Below are 23166 nucleotides of genomic sequence, written 5' to 3' on the forward strand. Positions count from 1 at the left end.
TCCACCCGAGGCTCTGCACCGCACCGCGAAAAGTACCCATCATTCCTCACACGACAAACAAGTGAACACCTGTGGCTGCGAGAATCGAGACGTGTCGGAGCAAAAAACCGTCTTTTATCCTCCTCCAACACTGTAAGTATATCAACAGTTTGTTTTTGTTTTTTTTTTTTGCAGCGGCAGCTCCCCTTTTACGGAGTCTGTGCACACCTGACGTTGAATGGTGACAAACTTCACTTTTCCGGCTTTTGAAAGCCTCATGGTAATTTTTTAGTGCGCAAAAAAACCCCAAAAATCCAGCCGTGCCGACTGAACTAGTTTCTCATGAGTGTGACGCAGTAGCTCATGTTTCATCGCCGCTTGACTTCTCTCATGAACATGCCGAGTGGTTTGTCTTTTCACGGAAGATCAGAGACCAGAACATTTGGTACACCTGCAGTACCTTATGACATCCAAATGCAAAAGTGATATACAAAGACAATGCTAACTTTTAGATATTAATGACATAGAGATGGTGAATAAAATAACCAAAGTATGAGCAACAGCCCTCGCTATTATAGACTTTAAATCTTTTTAAACGTAATTAGATCGAATAAATCTTTTAAAAAGTGCTCTTTGTTTTTTTTTTCAATTCTTAAAAATACGTAATATGATGCAATTCAGTTTTACAAATAGTAAACAGATGACTAGTTCTTTGATAGTCAATTAAAACTGAGCATTATGATCTTTTTTCAAGGCAAGCCTTTTTGACCGAGGTCTTGTATTGGCTCTTACTACATTGTGCAAGTCTAGCTGAAATTGATTTCGCATGCGTACTGTGAAGTTAAAATCCCCAGAGTAGCCTACATGCCACTAAATGTGCCAAAGAATGGAGCACTCGTTAGAAGTACGCTTCTTATACAACATTAATAGTCTGTACACTTATCTAGAAGATTGGTTAAAGTACAAGTACTGATTCAACTCCCGTACTTAAGTATACAAGGACAAATGCTGAAATGTGCCTGAATGCAAAAGGTTTTTTCTTTTCTTCCATTCAACAATACCAGTGGCAAAAGTACTCCATGGCTAGGGAAAAAAAAAAGCTGGTAGAAGTCCAAGTACTTATTCAACTCCTGACAGTATAGACTCTGAAATGTAAAAAAAAAAAAAAAAAAAAAAAAGTACAAATGAATTTTGAACTGCTAGTTATATACATTCCAGTTTTCAGAACTTGGTGCAATGGAAAAAAAAAAATGCACCAAAAAATTATTTTCTCTGATCAGCTTATAATCGGCATACTGAGAGGACCTTAGCTTGGCTAAACCTGTGACCTGACGAACAAAAAATTCTTTTAAATAAGGCCAAGGCTGGGGGATATTTTGCTTTTCAGAATTTGTCGCGTCCTAGTTGTTAATGCTCCCTGATTCATAATCCACTTTTTAAGCCCTATTAATCTCAATCAAGGTCTGAATCTCATTTAACTTTGCCTCTCTCGGTGCATCTTTTTCAACGTCGGCGCCTCAGGAAATTAATTTCCAAGGGTTAAACGATTTTTGATGTTGAACGTAGGGAGTAAAAGTCATCCGAGTACACAGTCGTGTTACTTTTCACCATTGTTGTCATCTCGCACTTCGAAAAGTGATTTGTGATTCAAGTGCCGCAAGCTAATAACCAGAAAACAAACCTGGTGTTATTTTTGTCTGTGCTCCCGACGGACTCCTGATTGACACCCCTTCGCTTCTCCTTTTGCGTTATTAGCTGCACTTCCACCTGACTGCACGCCACCAGCCGCCCTCACGCCCACGCGGCCCGTCATCCAGGGGGGGGGTGGGGCGCCATGTGGGTTTTGGATAAGATCCGCGGCTCGGTGGAGACGGGTGTGCTGCGGCACGGGGAGAACGGCGACAAGAAAGGCGCGGCGCCGCCCTACACCAATGTCCTCACGCCGGACAAGATCCCGGATTTCTTCATCCCGCCCAAGTTGGTCAGCTGCCCTCCTGAACCCGAGGCGGTGAAACCGAAGGACGCCTTGCAGCCTTCGACGTCAGAGCAAACCATCGGCGGCGGGAGGAAAATCAGTGTCCCCAAAAGCCCCCGTCTGGTGGCCAAGCTGGCGGGAGACACAAAGAACCTGCTGAAGTCAGCCAACCGTCACATCATTCAGATCGAGAGCGCGGACGACGTCATCGCCGGCGACACCAACGCCGACCCCCAGTCACAGACCGCCATGTCCCTCCCCTACGTCCCCAAGACCCAAACCTCTTACGGCTTCACCACCTTGAAGGAGAGCCCCCACACTCGTCGCAAGGAGTCTCTCTTCCACTGTGACATCACCAGTCCCATGACCTCCCCCAACAGCCAGAGGAAGACCCCCGGCAAAGGCGACGGAAGCGGCAACCACCTGAACCCGGCCGACTTCAACACCTCCCACATGAACCCGTACCGCTATTTCAGCGGCGGCGAGAGCGACACCTGCTCCTCGGCCGAGTCGTCGCCCTTCAGCTCGCCGCTGCTGTCCCGCTCCGCCTCGCTGCTCAAGATCTTCACGCATGAGACGCAGGCCAAGGTGGTGAAGGCCAAGCGCTCCTTCGCCCGCCACAGCTCCCTCTCCACCGACGAGTGCAGCTCGGCCGAGCCCAGCCCCAGCGTCCAGCGCCGGCTGCACATCCCGTCCTTCCACTGCGCAAGCGCGCCGTCCGCGGAGCACGGCTCCCAGCGGGAGCACACGGTCAACCTGCACAAGGGCGGCAGCGTCCGCATCAGCGCGCACTACGACGCCGGCACCTCCCGCCTGCGCGTGCGCGTCCTGGCCGCCGAGAGCCTTTACGACAAACACTTTGACATCAAGAGCATCAACTGCTGCGTGTCCGTCTACCTGAACCCCGGCAAGTTGCAGAAGCAACGCAGCAACATCATCAAGAACAGTCGCAACCCCGTCTTCAACGAGGACTTCTTCTTCGACGCCGTCGGCCCGCTCCAGGTCAAGAACCTGTCGCTCAAGTTCAAGGTGGTCAACAAAGGCACCAGTCTCAAACGGAACACTCTGCTGGGGGAGCGGGAGGTCCTGCTGAGCAAGCTGCTCTCCGGGGTCTAGACTCCAAAGAGCAACCAGAAAGCAAGGCCACGAATGGACCTTTTTTTTTTTTTTTTTTTTTTTACAAGTTCTTTGCACTGCTCCACCACTTTGTGTCGTGTTGTTAGGACACATTTCCACCGGGCCGTACGCTTAATTCCAAGACGCTTTGGAACGGTCAAACCCTTTGTGAACCAGAAGTTCTCAGTGTTTTGGGGTCCAGAGACACCATCAGAGGGAGAAATGTTACCCAAAAATGCATCAAAAGATAAACCGCAGATTTAAAGAGATACGATCCACAGAAATAAAATCGGAGCTACAACAGGGCCATGGGGGAAGAACACTGTACAGTGCTACCTTGACTTCGAAATTTAACGTTTCCATGACGAAGCTCAGTTTACTCACCGACTCAAAAAAAAATCTTCCTTATTGAGATGAATCAAAATGCCATTAAATCGTTCCAGGTCCCCAATTGCTATTGTTTGTGATTTTTGAGAAAGATATTTTCGTGGCGACTTAAATTGAAATCTTTCATGGCTGATGGCGTCTCCAAGCAAACTAGGCAGACATGTTTGTTTAAATTTGGTGAGCATATTATCTGCTTTCCATTATACCTGAAAGACACTATTGTCTGGATCAAATTTGGTCCTGGCTTCTTGGGCTGGAGTTGCTCTTAAGCCACGTCTGCCATCTAGTGGTATACACTGTCATTACAACTTAAAACTGATCATCAATCGTCAACATTTTAATTTTCTAAAAGACAATCAAGGAGTATCTCAAACATGGGTATGAGCCAGTTGCCCATCCCTGCTTTTGCTGCCCACAAATGGTGAAGCAACGCAGGCATATATTCTTTATCCTCGGTCAAAAAGCAACTCTTATTATTGCATCATATTGACTCGCTGAGGATAGTGGTGAGTCTTTGTTTGTGTCAGTAGGACTGTATTGTACTGCTGCCCAGTGACCAAGTTGGGCATACCAGAAAGAGCAGCGCGATGTACTGAAATGAACAATCAAATCATGCTGTACAACCTGATTAGTTCTAAATGCTATTGCAACATGTTTTTATAAAGACTTTCGGAGAGCTCTACTTTCCTTATTAAATAAATTAATTGTGTTGGTGGCCGGAGTGGATTAATGCCACTTTTATTTATTACAGTGGAGAAAGATGATTTGTGATCTAAGCCTGGCCAGGCAACAAATTCAAGTCGTATCTCAAGGCATCCTGTACATCGCTGGCAGAGATAAATGAAGGAAAATCATTATTCGTATTCAATAAATTTGAAACCAGGTATGTGAAATTGGTGGAATACTTGACTTCAGTGCTGCTCAGTTCAAGGATTCTTCATCAGTAGCAGGTTCCGATGTCTCCAGGTTCTCAAACCTCCTGTAGCCAATGTTACATTTCCCCAAGCAAATGAGCTTGCAACGTATGGACTTTCCACCGGTCTCCCTTCCACCATGCACGCGCGTCACCAGATGTGTCGCATGCTGTGATTATGATTGTAATGTGACGCCTTGGCCACAAGCCGCGCGCGCCCGTGCACAAAGGTGCTTTTGTGAACCCCTTCCCCACACCCCCGCCACTGCTTTGACGTCCTGATGTGCAAATGATGCTTTGATCCCAGGGGAGGGAAACAAACAAGCAAAAAAAAAAAAAAAAAATTTGAACAACAATGCAAGTGCACCGTGTTGCATGGCATGAATGTGTGCTCAAAATATTGCATGAAACCCCAAAGCCTTACAGACTGTACCGGACACTACATTAAGTACACCTGTAGCAACGCCTAGCCAGGAGAATTCTGGTAAGAATGCTTTGGACTTTGACCAATGATTTGGGCCAACCATTCACACTCCCTCTTTTGGAGAGGGAGAGAGAGATTCACTTATTCTGTAAGAAAAGCCTTCCATTTTTTCCAACCTTCATGGGAGATTGTTGTCACTCATAGCCATTACTTGCCAGCAGTTTCTGCATCTCCTTTGTTGTAGACCTCTTGACACCGTGTTTGACTAATTTCCTGTCACCAACCTACCATGGATGTGATGTGATTGTGATATTAGTTCCAGGTGACTTTGGCAGAGAGGTAGGGTAAACCCTGGGTGGGTCGCCTGTCAATCGCAGGGCACATATAGAGAAATGACACTTAGATTCACATAGACCAACAGACATATAGATTGATTTTATTTGTGAGACATCCTTTTCGTTTTGTCACTCTTACCACATAGCCCAAATGTGAAGACTACAGGGGAGGTTGTTGTCACACACGGGACTCAACCAATACTTGCCAGCAATTCCTCCAGATCCTCTGCTGTTGCTTCTAGCTCTGACATACTTCGCAGCCTCCTTAACCAGATCCGTTAAGCAGAAAGTAAAACTGTGATCAAGCCTGACAGCAGCGTGCAACACAAAAGCATGAAAAAGTGGAATTCGAACCCTGAAGTTCAAAAAACGTGAGGCAAATGTGCTCACCACTACTAGACCATGCTGTCTCGAAGTCTATCTAAAACGAGTTAATTTTAGTCTGATAAGGCACAATTACGAATTGCTACTGCAGGTGTACCTCATGTTTTTGTCACCAAGTGTGTGTGTGTGTGTGTGTGTGTGAGATGAGCAAGACGTTCAAATAATGTTTGCATGTTTTTGAGATTTATTTTTATTTTTTAAACAATAAAGGTGTGTATCATTTTTCTCAACGTGTGTTAGTGATGCACTGGCATGGCGACGTCATCTTGGCCTCACTCGCATGCGGCGACATCCCTAAGTGTTTTGGACTGAAGAAAAATAAATAAAGACATCAAACTTCAATAAAATTTTTCTGCTCTGTATACATTATAAACTGTTGATGTAACTGTCTTGCGTACAAATTGCCTCAAAGTCGGGCGTGTCAACCAGGCAGAATGCTAGGCGGGTAGCCTGCAGTGGCGTTGGTGTCGTCTGCCGCGCGCTCTGATGTGTATGTTTGCCGCCAATGTCGGGTTCACGCCACTTACGTGATTTTTAAGTGAACTTTTGTTTGACAAGTGATTGGTGTAACTGTTGTCATGTAGCAAAAGTAGACGTGAGCAGTTTGATGAATAAAAAAAATCAATTGACCAACCTGAAGCGGATGTGTTGGCTTCATTTTTTTTCTGGGAGTCACATTACGTAATTAAAGACGCAAGTGGAAATAACGGGGCTCTCGCGTCCTGTTTTTCAGAATCAGAAGGTTAACCATCTTTTCATGGTTATTGAAAATATATTTTTTTAATTCTTGAAAAAAAAAATGCAACTTTGTTCGGATAGAAATGTTTTTTCTTGTACACTATTTGAACTATTTCACACCTATTGTACAAAACTTCAATACATTTCCATTTGGTTTCTTATCATGTAGCTTTGTAATCCAACTTTTTTTCCTTTAAAAATTAAACTTAATTCTTGGCAACATAATATTTGAACATTAGTGCATGATTCAAATACATTTTTTTTTACTTTTTTATTGATGAAATATTAGAGCTTTCCTCTCCCCCCAAAATGCATCATTGTGATTTGTGCACACTTAACACAACCTTTTTTTTTTTGTTAAACTCAGAGATGTAAAACTTTTTCCTATGTACACAAAAGACCTGTTTCTATTAAAAATGTACAAACCTTTCTAAATTTGTGTTCAACACTTCAATCCATCCTTCTCACAGGTGCGCCACATCAAGAGTGTGTCTTTGTGTGTGCGTGTGCGTGTGTGTGTGTGTGTGTGTATTTGTGCGCACCAGCTCATTCAAAGGTTTTTTTTTTTCCACAGAAGAATATTCGAGTTGTGGTTCAATGTTTGAATATGATTCATGGCAAACCATCAAACCAGTGAGCTCCAGAAAAGCTGCCTGACTACAAACGGCTTTTACAAGGTACACACTCAGCTCACTTGGCCCACGCACACAAACTCACACAAATACACAAAAAAAGTACTTTTTTTGTTTGTTTGTTTGTTTCTGACATGAAGTTAAGAAACAAAGACGTGTTTCACCAATAGGCACCACGGTTTATTTCCGTTCTCTTTTCCCAGCTTGCAGATTGATTTGTAATTTTGTCATCTGGCGCGGTTGGCCGAGCGGCCATCTGAGATGTGGCGCTGACGAAATGAAAAGCTATACACCAGAGGGAAAATTTGATTGGGGCAATTTGTATCCCCGGCTTTCTTGGCAACGCAGAGGCTGTTATTGGCTTTGGGATCGCTATGGCAACCGGGGAGCAGAGTGTCTGCTGAGTGAAGGAATGAAATAAGTGTGTGCGGGTGTGTTTGCGGGAGGTTTGGTATTGCTGTTTAAATTGCCAGCCAGTATAATTGCACTAAAGTGTTTTATTTTCTCCTTCCGGCATTAACCCTGCAACACTGTGACTACTTCCAGCTATCAAGGTACTGAACGCGGTTTAGGATTCCGTTTGAAATTCACCCAGGACTGGTCGCCTGTCAATCACAGGCCACATAAAGAGGATATTGTTGTCACCAGATATAACATAGCCATTACTTGCCAACAGTTCCTGTGGCTTCTTTAATGTTGCTGTTGGCCTCTTAACAGCCTCCCTTTCCAATTTTCCTTCCTCTGACCATGGCTGTGATGTGATTGGTCAATTTCTATACCACTTATCCTGATTCGTCGTGGGTCAGATGGAGCCTATCCCAGCTGACTATAGGTTGGTCGCCTGTCAATCGCAGGGCCCATGTAGACAAATGATACTCACAAAGAAAGATTGATAGATTGGCATCATTTATGAGAAAATGATTCTGTTTTGTTACCCCAACCAAAATGCGAAGAATGCTGGGGAGTTTGGTCTTACACAAAGTTACACAACCAGTACGTGCCAGCAATTCCTGCAAATCCTTCAGTGTTCCTTTTGACATACATTGCAACCTCCCTGATCAGGTGATTGAAGCCCAGAGTGAGACCGTGACGAACTTTTACAAGAGCGCTGCACAAAAGCCTGGAAAAGAAGCATGTAGAGAGAGATCACTGAAGCATCTGCCACTGTGACGGTTCGATGGGAGCTGGCGACCGCAGGTAACTATCCTGCGTGGGTTGCTGTGGCAACACACGGGTGAACCTTTAACACGGGCGAGGGGGTGGGGCGGAAGACTTAAATACAGACTGAAAAATGGATTGATGGAACCTGAAACAAATGAGACGCTAATTGTTACCAATTTTTGCGTGGGGCTTTTTCTAACAAATCAACCTGAGTGATGGAGATTAAATCGTGCGGCATTTGGGCAATGAAATAAATATTTGGTCCTTCACTCAGATTTGTATTTGCCCATTTCTGTAGCACATGCTACAATGCAGTTTTTTCGTTCTTTTCTTTTTTTTTTTAATCATGAAAAAAAGAAAGCGGCCATCGTGAAATAAAAGCAGGTTGATCAACATCATGCGGACTGTTTTCCCCTCACTGGCCTCTCATCATATTAGGCTCCTGGGCGCTTGCTGTTGTCAAATTAAATGATTCAGGTCTTGCAAGGAAGAAATGCATGCTGACATGATGTTGTGTTCAACAAACAAATCCTTCTAAAAATGTCTTCTTTTACATAATGAGCATAACTTAGATTTTATTTTCTCGATTCCACAAGGGATGTGGAGGCTCTTGTGGACAGGAGAATAGACACCTGCTCTTCACAGGGTAATTAATAATCCGGGCTAGTACTCTCCACCAGTTGCTTGGTGTTTCTGTCTCATCGTGCTAGTGCTAGTATTCCTAATCATTTTCTAAAAGTAGCTGACGTGTGTAAAGTATAGTATCCCGTGCTAACTTGTGTAGTTGGTGTCTGTTCATTTCTCTCTTCGTTGGTTAAGTTGTGTAGTTAGCAATTTTTCATTTGACTCTGTTCGTTGTTAGCTACCTCGTGTAGTTAGCGTCTTTTCATTTCGCTCTGTCATTTGCTGACTAGCTTTAGTAGTTAGCATATTTTTATTTCTCTCTGTCCGTTGTTTGCTAACTCTCAGAGTTAGCTTCTGTTTCTTCTCACCTATCTGTGGATTGTTTCTATTTCTTGTTCACGTACAATTAGATATATTGTGGCGGACACTAGGACCATGCTTCTCACCCAGCAGGCATACAGTAGGGGGCGTGTTTATGTGAATGTCTTTGGCGCTATTTTGTAATTGTTCAGATCCACTTGTTGGCAGTCGTGGAATAAAGACATATATACAGTCAATCGTGTGTGCTCCTTTTGACTGCCACAATATGACATTTAATCGTATGATGCGTCTGCGTGTCTGTGTAGTATTCGTTGTTGTTGTGTTTATTTCTTACAATGCTGAAAAAAAAATAATGAGCCATTTTGAGGCTAGCTCGGGACTTTTCAATCTCTTTCATGATCAATCCTTCATTTGCAATGAGGTGACTCCCCCCGTTGAAGTGGACTCAGCTTCGCGTAGCCCACAGCATGGGAAGCAATATTTACTCAGATTAATCAATCCCGATAAAATAGGGGAAGAAATGCGTGTGTGTTACGGATTAAATGGCATACCTTCAGGTTGCTATGGTGACAGGCAGGGGAGCAGACACCTGTGAATTAACATCAGCTCCGCGGAAACAGGATCTTAATTAGCGGAGCACGGGAACGAGCGTCCATTCAAGGCGTGAAAATCAAAGAGTTGGTGTTCAAAAGAACAGCTGTACGTCTGTCTGACGCGATTGGAGTTGGAGAGATGGAAAAGCTTTTTTTTTCTTCTCCCCACATCTAAGCAAACTGTGGATACTTGACATGCAACACTTGCATTGGTCTTGACTCACTAAGCAGCGATTGTCCATATACTGAAAAAAAAAAAGGTCTTCAAATCAAACCACTCCTGCGTTCATTGATAACGATACTTGAACTGATATGTGAACACAAATGGTACAGCCAAGACCAAAGGACCTCACAGCCATATATTCTTTATCCTCTGCGAGGAGTTGAAACAACCCGTTCGTTTATTTGCTGAGTTTGGTCATGTGACATTCACACGCTGAGCCATGATTGGTTGTTATGTGAGCCCTGACCAACTCTGATGTCATTTTCAGTCGACGACAGCAAGTGACAAAATGGCCACCTTCTAACACAAACGAAAGCGGATGGATTTTGCTGCTTAATTCATATTCCGCAAATGCAAAATGAATCAGAATACTACATTTAGACCAAGGTTATTATGGTTCATTAAAACGAATGAAGTAACTAAAATTGAAAAAAAAAACATTTTCATTCAAATAAAAACAAAAACAAACTGACACAAGATCTTATTATTGTCAAAACGTGCTTCTTTTTCATCTTTCTCAATTAATATCTTACATGAGCCTTCAGGGTTAATTTTAAGTATATTTCGGTATTGCTGTATGTCTGTACAGAAGAAGTAAAGTCACACAGGCAATTCTAAACATTTTTGGGTGAACGCATGTTCACCATTTTGGATTCACGGTATCTTACTGAGACTTAGGTACAGCGTGTGAATATCTCCGAGATACACAAAGTTGTCTTGACCTCATTCCTCATACCTTGTATTCATCCATTCATGCGCTTGCTTAGATTGAAATGATATGACATCTGAACAACTTGTTCTCCTTCTGCAAGATTTTTTTTTTCAAAAAGTCCTCACAGTAAATCAAAACAATTTTTAAAAAATCTCATTCGGATCCTTCGCCTCAGGATGAAACAAGGACACGGTGCCCCTGATGAGCTTCGGATACACGAGGAGCTATTTTATGTGGTTTTGATTCTCTTTCTGCTCTGCATGGACGCTTGTTGTATTGTAGGTCACGTTTTTCTTTCAGCCGGTAGTCCTGCTGATGCCTCGATTGATCGCAGCCACTCAAATGGATTTCCTTTTTGCGCCACTAAAAGGGTTTAGAGCCTTTTGCGAAAAGAACACACTCTCCGAGAACGCTTTATGTGGAGGAAGTCAGTGTCTCCCAACGTGAGAATTCAAAAATGTGTCTCAATAGTACAGCGGTTATAAAAAGTCAACAGACACCCTCAAATTTCAGGTTTTGTGATATATAAAACATGACAGCAAGATAAGCCATTTCAAAACTATTCCCGCTATGAATGTAACCTATAATCTGCACAACTCAATTTGAAAAAAAAAAAACATGTCGAGGGTGGAAATAAAAATAAGCAACTGCGCCATTTAAAGTGCCTCTGATTAGCCCCAAATGTATTTCAGAAGTTCTAGAAGGCTTTTTATGACTTTGTTGTTTGGTATCAAGCAGATGCCTGAAGGTTTTGATTTATCTCTGCCTGCGATATGGGGACAGTTCATAATTCACTCTACTCCAAAGTGGCACGGTGGTCGACTGCATAGTACGTTGACCTCACAGTGCAGAGGTTGTGGGTTCGATTCCGGCTGCGGCCTCCCTGTGTGGAGTATTCCGGTTTCCTCCCGCATTCTGAGGACATGCGTGGCAGGCTAATGGAAAACTCAAAATTGTCCCTAGGTGTGGTTGTGAGCATGAATGGTTGTTTGTCTCTGTGTGCCCTGCGATTGGCTGGCTCCGCCTACTGCCCGAAGACAGCTGGGATAGGCTTCAGCAAGCCCACAACACTTTGTGGAGATATACGATTGGATGGATGGATGGACGGATGGATGCATTTCAGATGTTCTAGTAGGCTTTTTGGACTTTTTTGGTTTTGTTTTTGCTTTCGAGAAGAAGAGAGAAGATTTTGTGCAAACCCTGACTGCTCTATGGACCGGTTCATAATTGACTCCACTCCAGAAGTGTGTCTGATTAATCCCAAATAAATATCTGATGTTCTGTTTTTTTGTGGGTTTTTTTTGGGGGGGGGGAGGGGGCGCTATTTTCCGGGAATCGTTCGCTTTTACCAACTCTCCGACCCAAAGTAGGAGAGACCATCGAAGAAGTGCCCACACACGTGCGTCAATCAAGCGGGTGCATTTAGGACCAATCCCAAATCTGGCTTCGCTTTGTTAATGGTGGATTTACATGGGCCTTTATAATGGGGCGGGGCTTCCACTGACAGATGTCCTTTCACTTGCCGTATATTTATAAAAAAAAAAAAAAGTATCGCAAGTTGGTTCAGTCGGAAATCACTAATTTCGTCGACATCATAACCCCAATGGTAAGCTACATTTTGTCATGTCCGCTTTTCTTTGTCAGATGTGTAGAATTATCTTTTGGATTCAATCATGCTTGCTTGCTTTGTTTGTCTGCTTTGATTTGTGTCCTTGGCGCTTTATGTTTACTGCATCGCTTAACGTTTCTTGCTGTTCGCAATCGGCAGTGCAAACACTCGCAGGAGCAGCGCTCAAACAACGTGGGCAAAAGTTAAAAAGTTAAGACTTGTAATTGCAGTGGTGTCTATGATTATTTCTGTTTTGTTGGAGTGTTTCCACGTCATGTTTGTCTGGCTGCATTGGAAAGTTTGAATGATTTTTCGTGACAGCTTGAGTTAGAAGTGACGGGGGCTTTGCTTCCGGGTTTGACCTCTGGGATTTATATAGTCCTTTTGTTCGGTTCAACTTGTATGGTTTCTCATTATGTTTTGACTATGAATCTTGATGACATTAGAAATAATTTTGATTACATTTTTGAAACATTACGAGAAATAATGATTACAATGTTATCGTTGATCAAATTATTGTTAAGATGAAGGTATTAAGTTAATGAATTCATGTCTATTATTTACATTATGATGGATAAAGACAGGTAATTATTTTTGTTGTTGTATTCATGCTTACTTTTAGGCTATTACCTGCTGTGTGCCTCAATAAATAATCAAAGAGTACATCGCTATTCAGAGGAGCATGAAAAACGGAAATAACTGAACAGTTAAACTATGAAGAGTCGCTTCAGTGCAACGCTTCCAAAAAGATAATATTGTGCAAAGGAGGTGGCATGGCAACCCTACTGCATGCCAAACTTCACTGTCGTACTCGGGTGAGTGAAATGATAAAATACTGTACGCCTATTGTCAACACTGACGCATGTAATAACTAAAAGCTGGGTCAACTCGGATGCAAATAACCGATTAACATTTGCACATGTACAATATTTTTTCTCAGCCCAGCAAGCGTGTGTCCACAATAGGGGCATACACACAAAAAAAGGGATTTTATTCATGATACATTTTATTAGTTATCTGAATTTTACTCCGCCAAATGTTGGAATCTGCATTTGCCCTAAAAGAATCCATTTTGGGTTGAACCCCAGTGTAGGCGTTAATGTTGAAACAAGCTGCATCTTTTAACATATACAGAAAGACCCTCTATTGCCAGGTTGATGAACCGACCAAATGCGGGCTGCTGCTGCCGATGATGATAATAGCAGGGCTGGACCTGAGTGGCGTGATTACCACAATAAAGACGATGAACGGAAACGTTGAGTAAAGAAAAAAAAACACACACAGAACCACAGGCACACACGCACACTGACAGTCATTAAGCCAGCATATTGTTTTTGATTGCCTCTTAATAAAGACTACATGGACCCACAAGCCAGGTTCCTTGAGTGTGATTGTGCAAACTGTGAGGCAAATAATACCATACGTTTATCTAGAGCCACATGTGAACTCCAGTGAGTGATTGAACACGAAAGCTATAAATAGTATACACTTAAAATAACATTTGATGATTGCGCTCACCCCGAAAATCAATCTCTCTCTCTCTCTCTCTCTCTCTCTCTCACACACACAAAGAAAAAAATCACTTGTGGTCTACCAAAAACCTCTCACTACACTTACACAGGAAAAACAAAAAACAATGATCCCACACCCCGACTCCATTTGACCTAAAATTTGAGATGTTGTGTTGTGCCATCCTTACCAACAATTACACAGATCCATTCAAATTAAAACCTGCTTGGTTACATTTTTCATTTTTTTGTGGGGTCGGGGGGTTGGGATGGAATGACCCATCACACACCCAAAAAAACATGTCCCAAAATACCTCAGCAACATGCACAAAAAAACTCACATCCCTCCCAAAAAAATCCCGACATCCACCCCACCCACACACGCTAGAAAACACGCCACACCAAAAAAATCACACATGCACACTAAAAACCTCTCACCCAAAACTCTCACACACACACACCAAAAATTTTCACTTTAACCCCCCAAAAAACTCACACAAACTAAAACTCACAGGAAACCAGCAAAAACTGTCATTGATGGCAAAACAATTATCACTCCCAACAAAAAACTCTTACATCAAAAATTCTCACATTTTCACCTTTCAGTGACACCACAAAACTCACTCAGACCAAAAAACCTTGCAGTCTCACCAAAGTCCTTTTACATAGAGCAGAAAAAAAAAGTCACTGACACCCCCAAAAACGCTCACACAAATAATAAGCAATCTTTTTTTGTCCTACTGAAACAATTTAAGGTTTAGATTTTAAGACGGTGTCAGGGTTGCAAAGTAGGATTAGGTTTCAAATCGGGTTTATACGCATTTGTCCCTAATACTGCTAGCAAACAGGCACAAGGTGTTAAAAGCCTAACCCCCTTGGAGGAAGTCACGAGGCAACTGAATTGTGCGGTATGACAGGCTGCATACTTGCCCGTCATGCTGTGAGAAAATACTCGACTGCCATTAGCATCTTTCGACTCGCCAAGGAATGTCTTTTCCAAGACGAGCTGCTTTTACAGTTGCACAACAGGTTGCTGTTAAAGGGGCTGAGAAGGCCTCCGTCCACTCATCGCGCTTTCAGCGGGTGCGCGCGGCGTACGGCGAGAGCCAATTAGTTTAGCCAGAGCTGTGATCAGGGTGGACGGCTCTTTATTGATCCGTGGCTTCAAAGTAACGAGGAAGAGGTCTCACGCTCTCGCTCGGGTGTCAGCCGGGCCGTGATGAGACACAGAGTAAACAAGGTGCCGATATCTTCCTCCTCTAATTCACTTGTGCACTTTACACTGAATTATAAGCGTCTCTCAAGACATTAATCAAAATTGGGGTGATCGCGATGCGTGTCTTGGAAGAATTGCCAGGACCTGGTAATCGATTCTTCTCAGCTATGTTTAGAAGGCAGTGCGGTGCACGCTTGGGGAAAACGCTTATCTCGTCATTTGAAATCCCCAAAGCTCTCCCTCATTTTAAATTGGCTTTCTGTGGTGAAAAATAAGAAATCAGGGCTCAGAAAAAAATATGAGCGTCTTTTGGTCTCTTATTGGGAACGTGTTACACTCCACAAATGGTGCAATTACAAAAAAGTCCAGATGATCACAACCTCAAGTAGCATCACAATCGCACCTTGGGACAATATAAAGCGCTGGTGTCAAAGTCAAGGCCCGGGGGCCAGATCTGGCCCACCACATCATTGTTTGTGGTCCGCGAAAGCAAATCAAAAATGTCAAGTTCCATGATGCGCGCTAAAATCTGAACCAAAATTTCGAATTGTCATATGTCAGCCACAATAACAGTTATTATTCTTGACTTCTGATTTTAAAACTTGTTCATTCATCAATTTGTTGTGCGCTGTGTATGTAATATGTGGAGGGGATTAAACATTGATCTGGTTTCCCAAAATTCATAACGGCCCTCCAAGGGAAACCGTAACTACAATGTGGCCCGCGACAAAAATGAGTTTGGTATAAAGCGTTCAATCAACCTATCATGCATGTTTTGGGAACGTGGGAGGAAACCGGAGTACTCAGCGAAAACCCACAAAGGCGCAAGGGGAACATGGACACTCCACTCTGAAAGGTCGAACCCCGAACCGCTATGCTGTGAGGTAGACGTGCCGCCTAGCAAGGAACAAAGACATATCATTGGCCTTCTATGCTATGTGTCGCTCATTGACTTCCTGTTATCTAAACAAGCTACAGGAACTCTGAAGGCACAAAATTAACATTACATTTTGCAAATGTAATGTGTGTGTTCAACAGACTATCACGACAACAGTGCTTGAACTTGTTTGGGGAATCTGGTAATAAACAAGGAGAAAAGAGAGTGCAAGAAGAAGCAGCAGCAACAACACCTGTTGGGAATAATAATGAGAAAAGAGAAAATAAAAGTGACAGCGACGGCAACAGCAACCACACCTGTCAGATGAGGGAATCCTGGGACTAAACAAGAAGAAAAATTAGAAGAAAGAAGTAAGCAGTTGGAAGAAAAGTCCAAACCTGTTGAAAGCTCTGTTGGGAAGGCACCAACAACGACACACTTTTCAATCTGGTTGGGGAGCCTGGCTGAGCAGAGTGACAGGAGGATTAGCTTCAGATTTTTCTTTTTTTTTTTTTGGGTCAGCAGGCCTGAAAGCCGTGCGGTTCCTTAAAGCAGACAAACAAGCCAGTATATATACTCCGTTGGCTTGAGGGCTTAATAAAGTCTGCCTCCGTTACCAGGCTGGGCTTTATATGACAACACAGCCGCTACAGTGGTACCTCTACTTACGAAATTAATTGGTTCTGGAAGAAATTTCCAAACTAGAAAATTTTGTAAATAGAGACACGCTTTCCATGTAAATGCCCTAATCCATTCCAAGCTCCCCAAAATCCAGACAGAAATGTTTTCTAATGCATCAAAATAGGTAAGAAATACATGTTACAATTAGATTATTGCACAATAAATGAGAGTTGGACATAATGTAAAAAAACAAAGAAGAGTAAAGAATAAAAATGATGGTTATTTAACTTTTAACTGCATCCTCATCGGTTTTTGCCCTCTTCAGTCCATGTTCCCTTCCAGAAGTGGTTTTTGCCTGGCGTTTTGTAAAGAACTGATCCAAGGACGTTTGCCCATGTCGGCTTGTAACAATCCTTCGAAAATGTCCAAGGCAAACATCAGCATAGTGAGCGATCGCCCGACTGGTGAACACTTTTTCTGGGTGATTCACATTTACCGGTCCATAAAAGTATCGGAACACCTCGTGGCCCGAGGGGCGAATGGCGAGGACGCTGCATAGACACATATCTATCTATTTACACAAATAGACACATCTGGTCGAGGTCCCTCTTAGCCAATGGGATGTCAGAAAGATGCTCGGTCATAGCCAATGGCAGAGCAGCTATGAGTATGTTGCGTTCAGGAAACTCGGAGCTGCGAGTAGCAGCCCAGATTGTATTTTTACCTTTCGTATCTTGAAATTTCTTTCGTAACAAGAGGTAATATTTCCTTCTCGGGACGTTTCGTAACTAGAACATTTCATATGAAGAGACGTTCGTCAGTAGAGGTATCACTGTACTTCCCAAAAGACAAAAAAAAGGTGCTTCTTACCAAATGACAGACAACACCTCGAAGTAACGAGTTACACAGATCAACTCGGCACTTTTTAGAGGAGGATTTGAATTCCGTACTTACTCTGAAAAGAAGCTCATTACAGGTGTTCACAATATCATCTGGTAAAGGTCACATTTCGGGACGCTATTGGAAGCTAATTACAATCATCCAAAATGAAGAGTGGCTAAATGTCTCCGCATTTGAGATCGACGCCCCCTTGGATAAACGAGCTTTTAGTGCAGTCATTTAATTAACATTCATTTGACAAGCCGCAACTCTTTAAATGAGAGATGGGGCACAATTTGCGAGCTCTTGATCAAACTTATGTGGTGGTAGTAAAGAGAGAGAGAAAGAGAAGGGCTGTACAAATATGGAAGGAATCATAATCACTATTATTTTGATTGAGATTGAAATCACGACTAATAAAATGAGTAGTCATCAACTTCAAAACTTAGTCCGTGTTCAACTACGAAAACTCACCCACTCAAAACGATCATCACAACCTTATGCTCGTTCTTCACCGCACGTTGAACACTTTACTCTTGAACTTTCTATTGCCGTTGTCAAGTGCTAAATGACCCTGTAAATTTTAATGTGAAATCCAAGCCTCTTTGCATTTTCATTCTGCTAAATCCACACCGTGTACACAATCAAACTGGAAATAAGCATATCCCTTCATCATATCGATTTCGTCTGATGTTGTTTATTTTCACAAGTCGTGGGGACTTAGTGGTTTAAGGTGAGACTTCGACTCTCGTATTTCGTGCCATATCAGGCGGAAATTCGTGTTGGGATGATAACCGAAAGCCCTCGGATCTTTGTAGCCTTGAATTTTGAAGAAAGCAAAATTCCTTGAATCCTTCAAAACTCACCTTTAAATATAACTTGAAAGGGCAACAAGAAAATAAATTTGCAAGAACGTAAAATATGAAGTCACTGAAATAATAGCAATTAAAACAATAAAGATAAATACTGGATGCTCTTGCGTGCGTTGGCCTCTTAGGGGCAGTGTGATGTGCATGAAAGGAGTACACACAAAGAGATCAGTAGAAAGTTGCCATTGGACTCTATTATTAATAAAACTTGTTTTTCCCCCAATTAGGAAGAATTTGTAACTTTGAGTTGTGTTATCATACCAGTGTGTATGTGTTTCCATGCTGTTTGTGTAGTAAAATTCATTATTTGAAGAAATATCGCTCTCAAAGAAAATGCTAATGCCCCGTTAGCACACTGATAAGCTTTTACATTGACTTTAGCGTTAGCGAAGCATGTCTTGTTTTTAACTACAGTATACGACGTGTGTAATTCTTTTTATGTGTTTAGCTTTAGACTAAAGTTTGTCTCTGTCATATTGCTTTCGTTTTGCCAACTAGTAACCCGTAACAGCTCGCTTCTCCAAGGATACGTTTCAAGCTACTCAGGTTATTTTCTAATAAAGTTACTGGCAACTTTTTGCTCTGTTAGATAATTGGATGACTCCTGACGGTGACCTCCCCGACCGCCTCGCTCACTCGCTCTGTTGTTCCTTTCACTGGTTTTGCCAGCTCGTTTGGGCGAATATGTCCTGACCTCACAGGAAAATCCAACTCGCCCTTGTCACCGTATTTGAGGGCGCTCTATTGAGTCAGCAGGGGACTTGTATCCTCAATGACAGAGAAAGCAAGCAAAGGACTTAATGAGAATATGTGGACTCACTTACGTCCGACCCAATAACAGAACCTCCAACAAAGAATTTGGGTGACAGAGAAAAGCAATTTAGTGAGATTAAAGAAGTAATCTGGGACACATGCTTTGTCACTGTTCTTTAAAATCAAAATTGGCTAATCAGCTAGCTGTGTTTTCTTTGAAACACTTCCAACCATTTTGAAATAACTCCAGCTTTGGATTTGAACAGTATTCATCTGGCCTTATTTATTTTGGTGGAAACATCAAGGATGTTTTCAGGGGTTTCCCCCCTCTTTTTGTCTGCTGGACGGCAATTAACAAGGTCATTTTTAATTTCGACCTTAATACATTTACACTTTTGAAAACTGCATTGAACACAAGCATGAATGTTGGTGCTTAGCAAAAATGCCAGTTACTAATTTCCTTTTAGCCACTGTATTAAAGTCAAATCTCTAGGTGACAAGAAATTACTACAAAGACCTGAGCAGTGGGCTAATATGGTCGTATTTTATTTTATTCTTGTCAGAATTCGAGTACTGTACCTAAGGAGAAGCATCCATCATGCTTTGGGGCCTGAGACAAGATGTAAGAAATTCTGAGTTACAAAGAGCAGGACAGCGTTAGCATAAAAGCTTTGGGCATTTGATAGAAAAGAAAAAAAATGTCAGGAAAAGCCCGCTGGAGCATCAAATTATTATTTTAGGTTCATCAGAGGCACATTAAATAGAGGCAGGTGTATGATGACACCATACTTAACGTGACTCTGGTCGTGATTGGTCGATTCTGAACACAGCCAAATCTTCAGTTACGAGAGGGTGTGCGCACTTGTGCAACCGCATTATTTCAATTGTTTGTTTTTATTTCCTCTCTTTATATTGGTGGAAATGGTTCAAAAGATTTAAAAATTTTTCATCATGGCTGAATTTTGTTTTACAATGTGGCATTTGATTTTGAACAGGGGTGTCTGGACTTATCCACTGCATATCTCCAATTACTCCGGTGTTCACATCTGGGTTGTATCTGACTGTGTCCTGTTGAAATTGACATCATACTTTCATTTGCTCTGCATATGCCACATAATGAATATTTGCAAGAGCTGAGTCCATTTTAATAAAATATGAAGCTTAGGGCAAAGAGGCTTCACCGAAGTAATGAAAGTTGCAGTCCAAGATGTGCAATCATTATTCTCCTTTATGTTACACTTGTTTTTTTTCTCGTTTGGCACAGCATAGGCTGTTTATTTTGACGAAGTAGATTGTAGCAACTTGGAACAAACCATTGCATCATTGTTTTTTTAAACATGTTTACTGTGTGCAAATGTGTGGACAAATGTGAGTTTTGGTCTTTTTAGAAAGTCAAAAAGTTTGGTGGGGTGCAGCAAATTGTTGCAAAATTAACACGCTTTTCGGAGGAATGCTGAATGAGACCCGATCTGCATTGTTGACGCATATTTTGAGCGACGAAAAATAATACAATATGTAAAGTATTTTATTTTGACATATCGAATCACAATAATCTTACGATTTACAACTACAATTAAACGAACGAACAAAAAAATAAAATACTTTGTTCAGATATTGTGCAGTTTTGGTGTCGCCGGACTTTCTGCGCATGCCGCCTGTCGAATCTTATGTGCTGCCTGCTGACACATCAAAGTGCTCGCAAATGCCTCTGAAAGAAGGCGAATGGGAAGGCTGATCACCGAAATTGCATATAGTCTGAAGAAAGAAGTTGTGGTGTCGCGAGGCAAAAATAACAAGGTCAGAGTGTTGCCAAAAACTGTATTTTCTCACCAGGCATTTTTACAGTGCAACAATAGTTCGTTCAACTCACGAAAGTCGCCATGACCTCTCCTTCCTTTTTCAACTCAATAGCATTTAGATAGCAATAAACACTGCCACCGAGTGGGCAGTCAGAGAACATAACAGAAGTGATACACGTTTGTGAGACAAATAACACACTTCAATCAGACATTTTTATTTTCCCAAGCCACGCTGTAAACCCGACTGGTTTACAGCGTTGCCATTATAGTCTTGTGATGACTAAATATTTTTGCTGGTTGCTACACACGTGTCTACTGTAAAGCACGGCCAAAGAAAACATGAATGGCAATTAGAATCATTTTTTGCTCAATGGGGTTGTGGTGGGTGGTTGAGATTACCCCAACAGGGGCCACAGCCCCTCTTGCCCCACCACCTCTGCACACCACTGAACATATTACAGACACTGTTTTAAGACCTGTGAAAACAATTTTAATATTAAGTTGAAAATAAACCCCAACGTTACAGCTTCTATTATGACTTTGCAAGAGTGATCATGAGTTGAGTTTTACTGCCTTTACTACTGTAACTCCTGAAGAGATATTCAGCATTCCATAATGTTTATTATCAGACCCAAGGCACCAAATAGGCCTAAGGCACCAAATAGCCTTTTTTTTCCCTTTTTTTTTTTTTTTTTTTTAAAACAGCGCCAGAGCCTTAAATTCAGCCCCTTGGCGTCACTTCACTGGTCTCCCTGCATTTCACAGCCTTTGCTCCCTCGCCGTTGTCTTCAGTGCAGACATCTTTATGCTTCAATGCGCGTCTGATAAGAGCCAGAGAGATGGGGAGAGGCAGGGGGGGGGAGACAAGGAGGGGGTGGGGGGGGCCACTGGATGGGGGGAAGGGGGGAGGGAGACAGGTAGTTGCAGGCAAATGAAAAAAATGCTCAGCTTGAGAGGAGTCATTCAGGCGGGCAAGAGAGGTTTAGAAGTCCCTCATTCCCAATTTTAGCACTTGTGGAAGCCAGCTGAGCATGTATTCGCTATGCCTAATGCATGGATGGATCCATCCAAAGGTCCATGGACCAGTTAGCTTTTTGCCCTCACTAGTAAGACAAATTCAGCCCACCGTTGGAATGTCTAGGGTGCAATATAAGCACCGATGTCTGGAGTGGTTTCAGTGTTGTTTTATGCCTGTAAACTCACTCTTTGAAGTTGTCTTGACAGACATGAAATGGACAGGATCCAGGAGGGTGTCTGCGGGGCATGGTTGTTATTATTCTATTTGATGAAATAGTTTCCCCTCTGATTGAGTGTGACAGAAAACAAATTTTTACCACTGAAGAAGTCACAATTTTCATCTCACCGACTAAGTCTGCATTCAATGACTGACTCAGACAGCTCAGTAAGCTAAGGTCGAAGTTGTTTTGATGAAAAGAAAAAAAATAAAAAACTTACTTTCCCTGGGCAGCTTTGTCCGTGGATTCTTATTGCTGCTATGAAGGCTTTCTTTATGATGATAAACTGCTCCCTGATCCCCCAAAATATTGTGAAAGATTGTCAAGCCTCCCCAAAATTGAACACAAAACAAAACAAAATCAGTTTTGAAGTCATGCCGCAGTAATAGATCACAGCTATGATTGTATGCAATACCCCCTTATGTTTTCTGGTTTTGTAAAACCTTAACAATGCACCACAAGTCCTTCACCTCCACAATACCAAACAGTAGACATCAGGCATGTGGTGTCGCTGCCTTAATTGGCCCTTAGAGGTTATACGTAGCTGCGATTCTGATGGGTCGACAGCACGCAGAGCCAAATATCCGCTAGTCCTCCAGCCAAAGCAGACCCAGCATGCTCCGAGCCACCATCAGTGTTGGATGGCTTACGAGTGAGTTGGCGGGGGGGTGGGGAGCCACATTGATTTTTAATGGTTGCACTCCAAACTGTCTTAAGGCTTTAGTGTTTCTGTCTCCCCGGGTGGATTTTTCACAGCACCTCAGGCTAGAATTTCCCATTTTGCTGGAGAGGGGATGTCACAACAACAAGCCCCAAAAAGTACAACAAAGTGAACTCCCACCTATCTGCCGAGTTTTCATCCTCAGCTATTCGGTTGAAGAAATGATGCCACTAAATGACACCAAAACTCTGGCTCATAGGAAAGTAGTATTTTGCCGTCAAGAACAAATCTCGATTGGGAGACTACTTTGTATGTTGGAGAGGAGCTAAGATTAGCCTGGGTTGATAGTGGAAGTTACAGACATGCACCTCAAATCATCTGTAGGATATGTATCTTAAAGGCCAGTTGTAAGGTGAATTGGAAATAAAATTTGTTTTTTGGGGATCATAGGTTATGGTATAGACTGGTACCTTTTTAGGAATTAATTCATTCATTCCACGCTCATAACTCAAAACACTCAAATCCTCTTTCCCAATTGAAATGAATGGAAGTGCCATTAATCCGTTCAAACACCCACCCAAAAACCAAAAAGCAAAACACAACAGAATGTAAAGAATTATAC

General features: G+C 42.4%; 1 protein-coding gene and 1 long non-coding RNA gene across 3 annotated transcripts; both read left to right on the plus strand.

Moving 5' to 3' along the window:
* LOC109532392 (C2 calcium-dependent domain-containing protein 4C) lies at window positions 1-6152 on the plus strand. 2 transcript variants are annotated; one of them, XR_002171373.1, is made up of 3 exons: window positions 1-132; window positions 1735-4340; window positions 4373-6152. XR_002171373.1 is itself a non-coding variant. In XM_019897282.1 (2 exons), the coding sequence occupies exon 2, from the start codon at window positions 1814-1816 to the stop codon at window positions 3068-3070; it is 1257 nt and encodes a 418-aa protein (XP_019752841.1). In that variant the 5' UTR covers window positions 1-132; window positions 1735-1813; the 3' UTR covers window positions 3071-6152. The 2 variants fall into 2 exon arrangements, 1 of the variants encoding a protein (XP_019752841.1); XM_019897282.1 differs by having other exon boundaries at window positions 1735-6152.
* Window positions 6153-11901: 5749 nt separating this feature from the next.
* Window positions 11902-13497, plus strand: LOC109531972 (uncharacterized). The gene is made up of 2 exons (XR_002171280.1): window positions 11902-12941; window positions 13261-13497. It is a non-coding gene; the product is annotated as an uncharacterized LOC109531972 (long non-coding RNA).
* The last annotated feature ends 9669 nt before the right edge of the window (window positions 13498-23166 follow it).

The sequence above is a fragment of the Hippocampus comes genome, unplaced genomic scaffold (genome assembly GCF_001891065.2).
Source record: "Hippocampus comes isolate QL1 unplaced genomic scaffold, H_comes_QL1_v1.1 scaffold22, whole genome shotgun sequence".
Classification (NCBI taxonomy): domain Eukaryota; kingdom Metazoa; phylum Chordata; class Actinopteri; order Syngnathiformes; family Syngnathidae; genus Hippocampus; species Hippocampus comes.